This window comes from Acromyrmex echinatior, chromosome 2 (genome assembly GCF_024713525.1).
Source record: "Acromyrmex echinatior isolate Ae372 chromosome 2, ASM2471352v2, whole genome shotgun sequence".
Taxonomy (NCBI): domain Eukaryota; kingdom Metazoa; phylum Arthropoda; class Insecta; order Hymenoptera; family Formicidae; genus Acromyrmex; species Acromyrmex echinatior.
In genome coordinates, this window is record NC_141853.1 from 17,204,255 (window position 1) to 17,220,612 (window position 16,358).

General features: G+C 30.0%; 3 protein-coding genes and 1 long non-coding RNA gene across 9 annotated transcripts; 1 reads left to right on the forward strand and 3 right to left on the reverse strand.

Moving 5' to 3' along the window:
* Window positions 1-414: 414 nt before the first annotated feature.
* On the reverse strand, window positions 415-3,332 carry Rab1 (RAS oncogene family member Rab1). 2 transcript variants are annotated; one of them, XM_011051811.2, is made up of 4 exons: window positions 3,066-3,332; window positions 2,055-2,451; window positions 1,732-1,963; window positions 415-1,657 (listed from the first exon to the last, which is right to left on the reverse strand). In XM_011051811.2, the coding sequence occupies exons 1-3, from the start codon at window positions 3,086-3,088 to the stop codon at window positions 1,763-1,765; spliced, it is 621 nt and encodes a 206-aa protein (XP_011050113.1). In that variant the 5' UTR covers window positions 3,089-3,332; the 3' UTR covers window positions 415-1,657; window positions 1,732-1,762. The 2 variants fall into 2 exon arrangements, with proteins under 2 accessions (XP_011050113.1, XP_011050112.1); XM_011051810.2 differs by having other exon boundaries at window positions 415-1,633; window positions 3,066-3,331.
* A 2,377-nt stretch (window positions 3,333-5,709) lies between these two features.
* Window positions 5,710-16,335, forward strand: LOC105143458 (uncharacterized). 3 transcript variants are annotated; one of them, XM_087403386.1, is made up of 5 exons: window positions 5,710-5,726; window positions 11,146-11,657; window positions 13,201-13,387; window positions 13,480-13,772; window positions 14,675-16,335. In XM_087403386.1, exons 2-4 carry the CDS (start codon window positions 11,432-11,434, stop codon window positions 13,757-13,759), a joined length of 693 nt encoding a protein of 230 aa, XP_087259512.1. In that variant the 5' UTR covers window positions 5,710-5,726; window positions 11,146-11,431; the 3' UTR covers window positions 13,760-13,772; window positions 14,675-16,335. The 3 variants fall into 3 exon arrangements, 1 of the variants encoding a protein (XP_087259512.1); XR_845747.2 differs by lacking the exon at window positions 5,710-5,726 and adding an exon at window positions 14,249-14,353 and having other exon boundaries at window positions 11,159-11,657; XR_015544236.1 differs by lacking the exon at window positions 5,710-5,726 and having other exon boundaries at window positions 11,163-11,657; window positions 14,675-14,873; window positions 15,036-16,335.
* Mocs2B (Molybdenum cofactor synthesis 2B) lies at window positions 6,636-10,214 on the reverse strand. 3 transcript variants are annotated; one of them, XM_011051813.2, is made up of 6 exons: window positions 10,075-10,214; window positions 9,720-9,864; window positions 8,698-8,986; window positions 7,790-7,979; window positions 7,562-7,644; window positions 6,636-6,981 (listed from the first exon to the last, which is right to left on the reverse strand). In XM_011051813.2, exons 2-6 carry the CDS (start codon window positions 9,858-9,860, stop codon window positions 6,728-6,730), a joined length of 957 nt encoding a protein of 318 aa, XP_011050115.2. In that variant the 5' UTR covers window positions 9,861-9,864; window positions 10,075-10,214; the 3' UTR covers window positions 6,636-6,727. The 3 variants fall into 3 exon arrangements, with proteins under 3 accessions (XP_011050115.2, XP_087259510.1, XP_087259511.1); XM_087403384.1 differs by having other exon boundaries at window positions 8,683-8,986; XM_087403385.1 differs by lacking the exon at window positions 10,075-10,214 and having other exon boundaries at window positions 8,683-8,986; window positions 9,720-9,887.
* On the reverse strand, window positions 10,238-11,065 carry LOC147910560 (uncharacterized). The gene is made up of 3 exons (XR_015544237.1): window positions 10,954-11,065; window positions 10,461-10,542; window positions 10,238-10,353 (listed from the first exon to the last, which is right to left on the reverse strand). It is a non-coding gene; the product is annotated as an uncharacterized LOC147910560 (long non-coding RNA).
* Window positions 16,336-16,358: the final 23 nt, after the last annotated feature.

A 16,358-nucleotide genomic window follows, 5' to 3' on the forward strand; every position in this document is an offset into this window, starting at 1 on the left:
GATGGGAAGTACTTTCATTAATGTATTTTTTAATGCTCATGTGAAATAAATAACATTCTTTCATTAAAAAACGCTACGAATTAAACACCTAATAAAATTAAAAAATTATGATTTCTCTCTCTCTCTCTCTCTCTCTCTCTCAAAAATAATACGATCGCATTTCATTGTCGGGATGGAATTTCAAATCATCGGACAGATCAAATTTATGACGATTTTAAGATATAAACATCGCCAACAATTGATTTGTTAGGTATGCCAAGGTATGCTGACAGATAACAAAACATGTGGAATGCCAGGCTTTACACGTTTTTATACGCCCACGTGCATATCATATGCATATATCACGTGTGCGTGACGTGTCCAAGTGATAATTACGAAATGATCCTGAATGTCCACGGAATTTGAAGAATGCAATTTTTCGTTTAGATATAGCTGTTTATTCATCCGTATATTTTATTATAATTACAGTTACTATTATACCTGTAACTTTTCGAATGCCATTATATCGTATACCCGTCACAAATAGCCCTCTCACACGATACAAAGCTACGATTTGGATTATATGTAACTGTAATATCTCTTAACTTGTATAAAATATCCTCGCTTTTCTGCTTGATCGGAGCTAGTTCGCAGATTATTTTTGTAGATTCTTGGATCGCATTTGAACTATGTAAAAAAAGCATGACGAGGACCAATGATAAAATTTAAGAAAACACAAACGAAGATTTCGCCACTCCATCGTTTGGTTGCGCGTGAGCGGCACATTTCTTAAATATATTTTATACATATACATATATATATATATATGTATAAATATATATATATACATATATATAAATACATACATGTATGTACATACATATACATACATATACGTATACACACGTAACATACGCCACGTTTGCGCTTCAAGTTAGCATTGAAATATTTCTTTTGTTATAAATTACATTACATCATATGTGTATGTATATATATATATATATATATATATACACATATATGTATATATATATTATACATATATGTATATATTCTACTGAGAAAGAAAGGAAGGATATCGCATGTGGAATTTCACTAGGAAAAAAATGACCTAATCTTTTACGCATCTAAAAGAAAATAGAGAATGAAACATAAGAAAAAACATGAGAAATTTTTCTGGATTATTGTATAGAGGAATAGAAATGGCTATAGAGCCAAACACATATTCTATTGTACATATTACAATTAGGCTAAAAAAGAAAATTAAAGTGCTTATCGTAATAACCACCATACACAGTAATATTCAATTTACTTCTCAAGACCCGAGTTGTCCCTCCCATTACACGCACATCTACACTCGCTCGATATTATCAATACTAATTCGACGAATTTATCTAAAGTCGAACTTTATACTAGAAAATGGCGTTAATTAACCGTCTTTTCTTCTTTGGAAAGATAACTACAAAAACGAAATTTTAGGGCAGGTGGACGAGAGTTTCGTACAACTCTGAAGGAAGAGTTGGTGGTCCATGAGTGTGTTAGATTCTTTTTTCCTTCTTTTTTGTTGTTGGAGTAAACTAAAACTTCCATGTTCTTATACTTGCAGTAATAAGTTTAATTTTGCAGTACCCGGACCGCAACCACATTAGATGTTCTGCAAAAAAGATATCATTGTTCCCTATAAATTAATAATTCACATTCGAGTTTAAATCTATTAAACTCTTACATATACACACATTTCATTTCGCTTACTTTGGTTAAACGAGACACAAGATTATAGTTCTCAGCAGCATCCAGATTTAGAAGATTCAATTGGACGTCCGTGTTCTATTTTCACCTTGTTGGCTGGATCACTCGCTCCGCTCGAGGGTGGGCCCACTCTAAGTTTTATTTCAGCAGCCATTGTCATAAAAGCTTGCTCTACATTCATTGCATTCTTTGCTGATGTTTCCAAAAATGGTATTCCGAGTTGATCGGCATATTCCTGTTTATAACAAAATACAGCTATGCAATGAGGACTGTAACATATTTAAATAAATTATGCAATATAAAAAAAGAGTATATGTGCTGTTTACCTTGGCCGTTGTATAATCTACAACTTTCTTCGTATGTAAATCACATTTATTGCCGACTAAGAGCTTATTGACGTTATCACAGGCATAACGATCGATTTCTTCCAACCATTGTTTTACATTGTTAAAAGTCTCCTGATCTGTGCAATCATAAACAACAATAATACCATGTGCACCTCGATAATAAGAACTTGTAATTGTTCTAAACCGTTCTTGACCCGCCGTATCCCAGATTTGTAGTTTTATTGTTTTTCCATCTAAATCAATGGTTCGAATCTTAAAATCCACGCCGATGGTACTGATATAACTTTCCGTATATGTGTCATCAGCAAAACGCAATAAGAGACATGATTTTCCAACGCCAGAATCACCGATTAGAAGCAATTTAAATAAGTAATCGCTGAAACAAGAAAATATTTTAGCATAAATTACAATTATAATTTGTAAACATTCTTACAAACAGAGAGAAATGATTCAATGTCTCTAACTTTAGAAAGAATTTAAAATCACAACTAATACAAACACAGGACATTTAAACTAGAAAAATCATTTTGTAAAATAAAAATTTTTTTAAAGGTAAATTTTTTTAAATTAGAAAAACTATTTTGTAAAGTATAATTCCTAATAAAATTCAAAAAAAGGATGTCAATTTGTTAACAATTAAATTAATTTATACGTGCCTGTTCTCAGGACTATTACGAGAAAAGAGCCAAGGTCGGCTAATGCAAAGTGAAAATCTAACAGTAAAAAATACTGAAATATGGACTATGATACAAGAGTGCCATGTTTCGAGTAGTAGGGGAAAGCGACGAGAGGGAAGGGTAAATCTGTCAAGACGATGAAAATCAAAGGGCACACCGTATTTTTTATTCCCTAACATAGCGAGCAGAGATCCTGCGGGAGCAATAACGTGGACGCTTTCTCATCACAGAAGCGTCCATATTATCGCTTGATAATTTATACAAAGTGGCAAATTTGTTACACTTATGTCTGCGCAGAAGGAAGTTTACTCACTACTCGGGATTCATCGTGGACATGCTACGCTGAGAATGCGTCGACTGATGGATCCGTCTATGGTCTTCACTGGAAAGTTAACACCTAGAAAACGGCGCCTCGGCCTCGACACGCACTACAGGGAATGCGGATAAATCGGATTCTCACTACGTTTCTCCGTAATATGACGAAGAGTCGTAACAATGGCGGTCACAGCAACTCCTCCCAAACCAATGAAACCTCCACCATTGACGTAATGCCAGAATGGCAGCGAACATCGTTTCCATAGACGTAGAACATATAGATTGCGCGCGTTTTCTATTCTAAAGGTGCATTTTCACGAATCTCAAACCGTCGCCAAAAAGAACTACGTGACCAAATTTGACGAATATCAAACGTCAATTTTGATCACACCTTTTTTGTCGTTGACACGGTCGGTTTGAGTAATTTGTGAAAATGTATCGTAAAGCTTCTGCTGCATTTTCAGCAGAAAAAACAGCTTTGCAAATGTTATAAAATTCTTGAACATGATTGGTTCTTACTTTTGGTTCCTTACAAACCTAAATGTATAAACTAATCATATTAAGAATTTTACAACAGTTGCGAAGCTGCTTTCTCTAAGCAGCCTTTCTGAAAGCAGCCTTTTGTGTCTACAATGACTGCGCTCAGTGGATTCAACAATGAGCGCTTGCTGCTATTGATGTATTCTTTCAGATCTAAAATGCTGATTGGATGATCTAAAAGAATACACCAATAACAGCGAACGCTCAACTGTTGAGTTCGCTGAACGCAGCCAATACTAGAAATTTTTTTGACGGAGAAAGAATTGATCAATCGCATTGGTCAAGTGACCGAATTGTTCGAATATGATTTGACAATTCTTTTTTTGTCCAAAATTTTTAAATAATTTCCAGTATTGTGAACAAACACAAGTAGTTCAGTTATTTTAGGACAAAATAGGGCGTTTAACCTTTAGAGCCATTCCACACAAACTTGCATAGCCGCATAATCATATGCATAAAAAAGAAAATCATCCAATCTATTTTACGTATGTTTTTATGACAGAAATGTGATTGGATAATTTTCTTTATGTTTCTCTTAATACACACGTTAGTTTTTAACACCTTTAATACATACGTTCGATCATTCGTGTCTTGACTTGATTTTCATCACTTAAACAAATTTATATAAATTATTAAACAATTTTTTACAAATATTTTGACATCTTTAGAAAGTATTTGTGTAGTTATATATTGATAACAAATTGTAGATAAATTGTAATTAAATATAGTTAACGAAATGTAATTAAATATAGTTAACGAAATTAGAAAAATGCACTGTTTCATATAAAAATATAAAACTCTGAAACAAAAATGTTTAAAGGAAAAGTATGGTTCAGTATCTTAAAATTGATATTCCAAATTACAAGAAAAAAAATAGTTCAAGTGTCTATCCAAAAAGTTTAGTTATTGAATAATCTAAAAATTATGTTTTTCAAATATGCATGAATGGCTATAAATTGGAGATATATTGCATATACATTTTAAAACAATGGATTTTATTATTGCTATTGTGTTAAAAAAACTTATAATTTATTAGGAAAATGTTCTTTATAATATTACAGACAACATAATATTGCTGGCAAAATTTAGAACAAAGTTACCAAAAATCACATTTATTAAGGGTTAATATGTTGTTTTACGGTTAAATTCTTTTTTTAATAATTCGCGAAATATTCTTGCAATACGACCGAGAATTAGTTGAAAATAAAGAAACAAATAAAAATTTTTTAGTTACAGAAATACCTCTGTACACACTATGGGTCATTTGTGACTGGAGATGAACTTCAGAGTTATGCCAATTAAAGGACACGTACGAATTGAGGCCGGTAACGCACAAAATTTGTTCTCTAGATGCCAAACGTTTTTTTAAGAATAGAAAAAAGATCGGTATTTGACCAGGTGCTCTTAGTATTTAAAAAAAAAATGGACACGAATGATACAGGCGTATATATTAAAAGTTCAATATCGCATTGAACGAAATTAAACGTCGCGCAACGTACGCCGGTACCAGTCGGTATCGTCTTTTGAATGCGTCACGTGCTGTGACGTCATATGACGTTCCTACGGGGTCCGCACGACTCGGAACACGGCTGCTTGCGCAGTAGACGATCGCCGCGCCGCGACTTAACGTCTTTTCATTTTTAAATTAATTTTCGTTGTTAAATTATTGCCGGTTCAAATACGCGTTCGCGACAAATATGTGCAATATTCGTTTCCGACAGCGATGGGAGATCATTTGTGCGTGAAATAATGCGTGTGGAAGCTGGATTTATTTGCGATCTTGTCGATAAATAATGTTCTCGATTGCCTTTTTCGTGCTTTTCGTTGCGATCGAGCATAGTGGAATCGCGAAGTTAGCCGCGTTCGCGGAATACCGGAGGGTAAATGAGGTGAATCTTGCGTTTCTTTTCGACATGGTTCGTCGAAATTATGAACGATATTTTCGTGCGTATATTGAATCTCATGTGTATGTGTAATGTGCTTCAAGTGCAATAAAGAGAAAGCGGAGGAAGATCTTCAATGGATCTTCAGTGTCCAGCAACGGCCGCGAATGAACTTTCCGTTCTTCACTGTTCGGACACAAAGCCAATATTTTGAGTAATTGGATCGGATTTGTCAGGTACGCATTTCATTTTTAATGCGTCGTCTTGGCATTCGAGATCGTATTTTGGTAGGCAGTAAGTACACGCAGAGGTCATATAGTCCATCGAAAATTCCGCGCGCTGTTCTACGGGGTTCACGCGACTCGCAGCACGACCGCTCGCGCAGACGCATAGCGTGTCTTTCGTCGTCAATTTCGTCAATTCAAACGCATTCAAACAAGTGTGACAAGTGTCTATGACGCTTGTTCGAGACAATGACGCGGAATTTATGGTGCGTAAAATAATGCATGTGGCAAGTGCAGTTGAATTTTCTCGTGAATTTTTTCATCATATCGATGAACGTTCGCGATCATTGTCGAACTCCGAAGTTAGCCAACGTAGCCAATAACCAATAAAAAGTATAGGAAATGCGCAATTAAAGGGATAACTTTTATAATATATAAATTAAAATAAAAAAAAACGATAACTTAATTATAATTCACATATATGATATACAAAATATTTTGTGATTCTTACTATTTTCTGAATTGATTTTGAAATGTTTTCCAAATTGATGTCTTCTGTTATCTACAATGTAAAAAATATAAAATTATACATCACAAACTGGGTATAAAATTGTTTAAAATATTTAAGTTCAAATATAATATATATATATTAGGTCATTTAAAAAGTATCCGCGGTTTTTTCATTCAAAAATTGAACAAAAAACTGCGGATACTTTTTAAATGACCTATATATATATTTGAACATAAATATTTTAAACAATTTTATACCCAGTTTGTGATGTGTAATTTTATATATTTTATATATATATATATATATATATATATATATATACTTGTATATATACACATACATATATAATTAAATATATTTAAAGTATATAATTGTTTTCAAGCACAAGCGTGAAATAAGAATAAAATGCCTTTTTTCTCTTATAAATGTCAAATTTTTATTAAATGTATATAAACAGTAACATTGAAGCACATACTAGCTACAAATCTAAGTAGTAACATTATTATGTCCAAAAATCTTTATACTCCGGTGATATACTTTCCAAATATAATATTCTATCTTCAATATTTTTCAATCTTTCGTAAATATCTTTAGGTACTGGTTTGTTAATTCCTATCATACGTTCTGTCATAGATATTCTCTCGTCCAATATAGGGAAAGAATCCGAAACATCAAAGCTTGTATTATTTGTAATTGGTTTGCGTAAAATTGATTGATCGATAGTTTGAGGTCCCCACTCATTTAACACTCTATGAACTAAAAATAATTTCAGATATACATGTATATTATAATTGCATACTTGCATATTTTTTAATATATATAGAAAAAAAAATAAAAGTAAATGCTCTCATATGTATATTGAGATACAATGATTAAAAACTTAATTGCAAGTTAAATGTTAGACATAATTACAAATCTTGATTATATATAATTTCCTCTATTATAAAATTATACATCATATGAACAAATAACAATATAAATAAATTACGATATTTGGATATAATTTTTTAAATTTACGAAAAAATGTAAAAATCTAGCATTATCTACATTGAACATCTTAGTTTTGATGTCAGAGATCAACAAGTTTATATAAATGATTCTCTTATAAATTATAAAGCCTCTTTCGAAAAAAGGCAAGTTTACGAGAGAAAACATATTCTATAAATTAGATTGCAATATATACAAAATCTTGTATAATATCTAAATAAATCTTGTAATAAATCGATATATCAATAGAAATTAACGAAAAAAGTAAAATATTAATAATATAAACATATAACAATATGAAATCAAGTGGGCAATAAAAAATTAAATTATATACTACTTCTATTATTACCTTTTATATGGCTTCTGGAATCTTTTCGTCGAATAAGAATGGCATCTACTCTTGCACAAGAATTTTCATTACCATTATTTTCACTGTAGATATATTATTTATAGCAATTAGTTACAATAATTTCAGCTTGTAATTATATCACTTATGTATACATATTATAATTATAATGAAAATTATATTAAAGTATAAATGTAAATTCTTTTATTTTAGTGTTAATAATGAACTGACCTGTAGCGGCAAAACTCTTGAACATTCACAGTATTTACATGTTGGCGCTTTCTTTCAATAAATGATTCTATTCTACGATTTAATTCTTCTGAATTTGCTCGAATTTGTACAAGGCTTTGATCGACAACATCTTTATTTGGTATTTTTTCATTTATATCTGAAGTCATCTGAACTTCTTCGTTTTTCGAAGCTATAGATTTAGTAATATTATCGAATTTTAATCTGTTACAGTTGTAATCTATATGTTATGTTAACTATACTACTAAAAAATATATTATATCTAATATATAAATATATTGTGTTTTGTTATACAGGGGGTAATTAAAACACGAAAAAAAAAGTTCATGTAAACATGCGCAAACTGATCGTTACTGAAATAACTCGCCCCTGAAGTTAGTCCTCTTATTTTAGTTACACTCTCAATTGTATTTTTTATATACATAACACAAACAAAAAAAAAAACAAGAACTATATTTCCAGTTCAAGTTCATCTTTATTATAAAGATATTGCTATTTTTAAAATGATTTTAAATTGATAGTTTAAAACCACTTTAAAGGCTAAAAATAAAAAAATATCGCAAGAGATTTAAGAAAAATAAGTATCCACTTAATGAAAGTGTCGAGGACTTATGGCAATCTATATCTAAGCGAGGAAGACTAATGTAAAAAAAATAGATTTTTTGGAAAGGAAAACATAAAACTAAATAAATCAACACAGATAGCCATGCAATGACGCAACATATAATATTGTAAATAAATCTTTTAACTACGTCTATTATAAAGATTCCTTTCAATTAAAATATGAATGTTATGATAGACATACAGCTACAGCAAATATTTAAGGAGACATGCATAAGAAAATATTCAGAATTGATAATTAAAAAGCTATTTACTATTTATCCATTTACACTCTTTATTTTGTTTCCATTGTGGTTCCCCTGTTTCGTATACTTCTTTTTTCCAAATGGGCACTGATGCTTTTAACGCATTTATAGCATATTCTACTGCCCTCAGTGATTGCTCTCTATGGGAAGAGGAAACTGTAATTACAACGCTTGCTTTGGATATCGGTACTTCTCCAATACGATGATATATGGCGATGCCTTCTACATCCCATTGTGAACGGATTTTGTTACAAATATTAGTCATCTCTTTTAAAGCCATTGATTCATAAGCTTCATATTCCAGTTTAATTACCTATACAAAATTTCAAAATAATTGACCTTAAATTTACAAAAAATGTTAATAAAAGGACCATTATTCATGAATATTCATCTGCAATTATTTTTAAAAACAATTTTTCATTAATGATTTCTTGTTATTTCATGAGAAAAATCCAACAGATTTAGAATATTTTTTCTTTCGTCCAAACAATAGACGACTACATTTTTATCTCTTTTTTTTTATTAATACAAATTATATAATTGCGCAAAATAACGCTCTATAAGTTTTATTCATATGTTTTATAATACAAAAGACAAATTTATTTATTTTCTTTAGATGTTACACTGACTTTTATCATGTATTCTTGTGATTGTATTTTTCAAACTCAAAATCTATTTTATGGCTATTTGTTTAAAGCAACAGAATACAAATTAATAACATTACAAATCAGAGTAATCATTTTTTTATGAATAAAATAACAGCAAGTCAGTAAAGAACTATTATATGAAAAAAAATTGTCAAATAAAACAAGAAAATTATTTAACATTTTCTTATATTGCTTTTTTTAAATAAAAATTATTAAAGTCTGTTCTCATCGTTAAATAAAGTTTTCATATAATTTATGTAAAATTAAATAAAGATGAAATATAGTTTTATTCTAAACAAATTTATGCAAATTCAGTATTTACATGATATATATTAAAATTTTTAAGTAATTTATCAGACAAATACTTAGAAAAACTTTAAATTAATTTCTGCACTTTACCTTTTTATTTTCAAAATTATCTCTAGTAATTCCAATAAAATTAGATATTGCTCCACAGTTAGAAAATGTCACCAGCTCCATGATTTCTGTAATATTTAATTCTTCTTGTTGCAGCTTAACAAAATTCTTTAGTATCTCCATTATCCTAAACAAATAATATTAATTTTATTATTTAACATATGTTACATTTTTTGAGTTATTGACATTAAATGCGTTAGAAAATGTCTTAATAAAAGAGTTTAACATATAAGTACAAAAATACAGGCTTACTTAACGTTCAAGAAATATTACAAATAAAATATAAATATGAAAATAATAATATAAATTTATAATTTAATTTGTTTATTAAACAAACCTCCGCTAAGTGGTGGAATAACTGCAATTTTATCGTTTTCTGATAGTATAAGAATGCTATTTGGAACGACAAATTCGTCGTTTACAGCTAGTATTATTTGATTACGTATACTTTCTAGCTCAAAAGCATGGACTATCTTGTCAAAAAGATCAGCAGATGATAATTTCTTTTGTATAGAAAGCTTACATTCTTTACAGCCAACTAATTCGCGTGCTTTAGCAAAAAATAAAATTGTTGCTTGTATTTCGGTCTTATCCATCACAAAACATGAAGAACATGCTTTCTGAAACAATTTAGAAATATAATTATGCTATCAAGACATTATTATAATAGCTTTTTATCAACATTTGTGACACATCAGCAAAATACTTAAGTTTATTTTGTACCTGATAATTAGACTTCTAACAATATTTCCAAGCAAAATTATAGCAGAGTGATATCAATTGTCAATATTAAATTTATCGTTTACTGAAAATTTTGTAAAAACATTAAATGAAAAAATTACAGAAAAAAAAAGATGTACATTTAATAGATATTCAGTTCCTGCTGCTAATCTGTATTGGATGACTTGCAAATTTGCTTAATTATTTGTCATTTTGTCAAACTACTACTTATAGTTATATTTAGCTAGGTTTGCTAGATCCTGTCGATATCCCACATCTTGTTTATGCAAAAATTTGTGACAGACACTGTACGATCACATTTATTTTTTCAACTAACTGTTGTAATGATTAAATGCTTGAATACTTTTCCATTTTATTCTGACATAGCAAATAGCAATCTTTTTCGCTCTGATGTGAACTTATATTAATTACATTTCCTCGTAATATTATTATATGTATATACATATAACCGTATTTTTCTAGAAGATTTTCTTACCTTCAATTTCGATGAAATTTGTACTTATTGGTTGCGTTTTTGCACAAACGAAAGAATCTGGCAGAAAAAAGTGGCTCTGCTCAGTGAAGCGAGATATTAATCGTTCAAGTACGTCATTATTGAGGTTATGAATCGTAATCGACAGTGTAGTTAACTGCGCATGTGCTATGATCACGTTTTTATGATATCAAGGAGGGAGTAGCGAAGTCCCATCGAAACTAGCCGATCCTCGGATCTTTGCCAATCTTTGGAAATTCCGGCAAAGTTATAATGATGGTTATGAAGTGCGTGAAACGCCATTTTGTTATTCTCGATCATTCTTGGGATCTTGACTTGGTCAGTCTAGCGAAAACAAATGGTGTGAACAGTATTGGTTCGTGCTGATTAACAATGTTCGTTGTGTAATTAATCTTGGTGGTATCAAATCCAGATGCTATTAATCAAAGAAGTTATTTAATTAATTTTGAATAACTCAAAAATGGTTCAAGAAAATTCGAACGAGAGCAACGAAGACCATGCAATGGATTACGACGCAGACGAGTCGGCACAAATTCAAAAGAAAATCGAGAAGAAAGGTAAAAACGTTAAAAGAGGAATAATCTATCTGTCCACAATTCCGAAATATATGAACATCACGATGATCCGAGAGATATTTTCTGCTTATGGGAAAGTGGGCAGAGTATATCTGCAGCTAGTCGACAATGGTTAGTCTTAGATTTTTATTGTATCATTTATCATGTGTATTATACAATCTAATTTAATCTCAAATTTATGGGTCAATTCTAAGCAGAATCGTAAGACTCGTAACGTGTTTTTCTAAAACTTATAAGAACTTATGACTAATATTTTAATTTTATGCGTATGTATTGTAAGTTGTACGATTATTCGTAAATATCTACGATTTCTTGTAAATTTTATGACTAGCTTTTATACTAGTAAGAAGCTATAAAAATATTTTATAAAGGACAAGCATTTAAAAATTCTTACAAGTCTTACAAGAATATATTATGAGTTTTACGATTCTGCTTAAAATTTAGGCAATTTTTACGGTTATATAAGATAGTTAAAAAAAATTCTTTCGTTAATTGTACTATAGACTGTATTTAGAAATTTCTAGTTATGATTGCATTTTGCCTTCTATTTAAAATCTGTTTTCTGTGGCTGAACTAGTGTATATTTTTTAAAGTGAGATAAGTATATGTCTGATATTTGTTGAAAATGAGAAAGAGAGTTCTAGAACAGTCTAGTGCTGAAGCAAAAATAGAATATAGATTTGTTCTTTATTCCTGCACTAGCACACATGGTACAATAAGTTGAAGTGAAACAAATATATGTTTGTTTTGCTTTAACTTATTGCACTGTGTGCACCAGGGGCGCGATTCCGTAACTGTCTTTACATGCCTATCTACAGTTGTTGAGGTCGTTGCACAGATATTTTATATGGTGAAAAAACTGCGCAACGACACCGACAACTGTCAGTAGGCATGTAAAGTTAAGGATCCTATATAGAAGTCGTAAATGGTTGTGGAGTCTTCAATCATAAAACAACCAATCACAATCAAATGTAAGGAGAATACTTGATTAGAATTGCTCAGTTTTCTACAACTTAAGACTTCACAATCGTCTATGATTTCTATGTAGAGGACCTTTTACAGAATAGCATCTCAGTTTTGAGTACCTGTCATGTAACATGGAACATGTCGGAATGAATTCCGATCTCCCTAGAAAACACAATAGAAATCTAGGAAATAATTGAATAATTCCGATCGGAATTCATACTGACTTGTTTCATGATAAGTGCCCAGGTAGTGCAGGAATAAAGTGACGCAAGTCGACACAAATGTTTCACTTATCTTTCTTTGCATTCTAACAGTAACAAACACAGAGTAACAAACACAGAACGATACTTATGTCAACTTGTGTCACTAAATAGAATGCATTCTTTATCTTTGTGAATGCATTCTTTAACATTTGGTGATAATAAATGAAATAAAATTTCTGAGAAAATGAAATAGAATTTCTGAGTATCCATGAGTAAACGCAACTTTGTTCCAAAAATTATTATATTTGTGCATAATGTAAATTAAACAATCGAACAATTAAAATTCCTGCTTTTTATGTTGTCTTATATAAACAAAAGATTGCTTAAAAACTTAAAAAAATATATTAATCAGAAAATCAATTATTTTAAATTGTTGATTATAAATATAATAGCATTAAATTTAAAGTATTGTAAAACATTTATAGAGACACAATCAGTGAAACATAAAAAGAAAACCAAGAAAGTAATCAAGCATTTTACTGAAGGTTGGATAGAATTTGAAAGTAAAAAAGTAGCAAAATTTGTAGCAGAGACGTTAAACAATACTCAAGTGTCCACGAGAAAGAAAAGCAAATTCTATGATGTTATGTGGAATATAAAGTATTTGCCTAGGTAAAATAAGAATTTTATTTTATTTATTATTTCTTATTTTTATTTATTATTTATTTAATTAATATTATTTACATTTTATTTCTTTTTAACAGATTTAAATGGATTCATTTGAGTGAACGATTAGCATATGAACGTGCAGTTCATAAGCAAAGACTTCTAACAGAGATAGCGCAAGCTAAGAGAGAAATTAACTTCTTCTCATATAATGTAGACAGAAGTAAAAAACTGCGTAGAAAGCATGAACAAGGGGAGGAGACGACATTTGAATTGCCTGAAGTTAAGCAAAGGGATACTGATAATGAAATAAGGAATAGGAAAGCAAATACCCAAGTAGAAGACAGAACAGAGTTCCTTAAATCAATATTTGGATAAAAATTTTTTTAATGTAATTATATTATCGTATTTATAGTGATTAAGGATATGCAAAATAATTAATTAAGATATGCAGTAATGTAAAATATTTTGTTTAATACTTACTGTTTCATATATTAAATATTAAAATTTAAAAATTCAAAATTTTAAATCGAAATATCCTAAAACTCAAAGGAATAAAAATTCAAATTAATACAAAAGAGGCAAATAAGCCTCGCCAAGAAATTAGTTGATAAAATCAAATGATGTGTGAAATCCAATAAATATAATACGTTTCGATCTTCTAACCGACGTCATTCAGAAGGTTGAAACGTATGTGTCATATTAGATTTCACATGAGTGTGGTATGGCAGACAGGGTACTAGTCTATCATGCATAAAGCTCCAAGTTTGATCCTGGTAGAAACCAAAATATTTACATTTGTATTACTTTTATTGTTTATAATTTACACTTGTGTCCAAAATATTTACACTTGTATTACTTTTATAGTTTATAATTTACACTTGTGTCTCTTCTCGGAAGATCAACAACCTCTCGAAAGTATCCTTGTCCACAGAAACGTCTCTCGAAAAACTGCCATTTGGTATTAAAACTGTAGGTATATTTACTTGTGGCAATTGAATAATCGAACTTTTTTGTATTAATTTGAATTTTTATTAAATATTAAATTTTATAATTATATTCGTTATACAAGTATTACATAAGTCATTTATTAATTAGTTCTATTTTAAATCGAATACTATTTAAGAAATCTATTTTTACAAATACTAAAATATTATGTGAATGTAAAGAGTAATACTAATATGCTATACTAAAAAAAAAACATGAATTGTGATTTATAAAGAACATAATTTATTATCTGTTATGCAAAAAGTATTTTATTTGTTGATTACATATGAATTAATGTTATTACAGAAAATCATATAGAAGAAAATTACGGAAATAACATTCAGTAAGCAAAAAATGTTTACAAAAGAGGCAGGTATAGTTCACCATTGAAGAATTCAAGATATCATTATAAGAAATTGTATTAAATGAAGCGGTTGTAAGCCAACAGCGATATCCACGGCATTGATGTTATCTACAACAAATATAAACGTAATTAAAATAGGAGGTAATTTTTATTTTAGTTTTTATATCTCATTTTTATTAATTAAAATTCCGAATAAAAGGATACTACAAAATAACAAGTGATAGCGCTGAGTTTGCTATCAGAAACATTGTAGTATGCTAAAACTTTCCACACTCTCTCCTCGAATTGCACTCTCTTTTTCAGACGGTTTTATCGCTGAGCGAACATTTTCCTTATTTCGTTTAATATCTTCCACTGACAATTCGATGTGTTTTGGACGAGACTGGAACCACTCCAACGCCTTTTAGTCGTGTTCCTAATGAAACCTTGGCATTGTTCACATCCAGCCGATATACATATAAGCAATCTTATTTGTTTTTTCCAATTTTGGAACAGATTTTCAGACCTATCGAATTCACTTAATAATTCGCTTTGATACTGATTCTCGATTCTCGTCAAGCCTATCCACACTATCGCTTGCTTTATTATTCCGCAGCAACTGGTTTTCTCTCTCGGCTCCCTTTCCATTAACCCATGTTTTGCATCTATTTTGATGTCTGCAAAAAATACACCTGTTTCCGATAAATGTGCAATTTTAGTATCATACAGCATAGATTAATTTTATCATCACTAGAATTAATCGTAGATTCCATAGTATGTCTCTTTCTACTAACAAAAATAAAATTGTAACAGTAGTTTATAAGCGATGTTATCTTGACGACTCTTATCCATTATAGACGGCACATATCTGTACAATAGACGCACTTTCGAGAATCGACAAGGAGGTTGTCTTTCGCATTCTTATCGTATTTCTTCGCAAGAGCCGTTTTACACTTTTTTTTTTACTAAAAGTACTTGACATATTTTCCTTAACGCAATTGTGCGGATATTCTTTTCTTTCGTATAAATATCTTAACAGATTCGTCTGCTCGTAAAAATACGATGTTGCTACGATCTAATTCTTTTTATTTACTATGTGATACGAAAGATTCTTTTTTTTCTTATATTAATTTATTTTATTATAATTTAATATCGTAAGTATATAAAATATTTCGTTTTATTCAATACATATAAGAAAGGAGCTACGAGCCAATATAATACAATATATTTGTTACAATATTCAAGATAATTATAAACAAACATAGAAATTTGCTGACAAAATTTAATCACAAATATAACGTTTCGACCTACCATGAGGTCATCTTCAAGTTAACATAAAAATATGTACGAAATTATTTTAAAATGCAAATGTAGAAAGAAGATATTTATAGTAATTATGATATGTACATGTGATTCGACGACATCACATCATATCAGCGTAATGTTCCAAAAACAGTAATAGACGTTACTTGTAATGCCATGCATTCGCATTTCGGAAGATACATCCAAGAATCGTACCGTTATAGTTTAACTTAGAGTAATTTAGAAATAATTTAGAGTTATTGAAGACAATAGCTTGTAAGAACCAATAATGATTTGTATTAAAGAGCTGCTTGAAGTTAAACATCTAGTCCATTATTTTTTCAA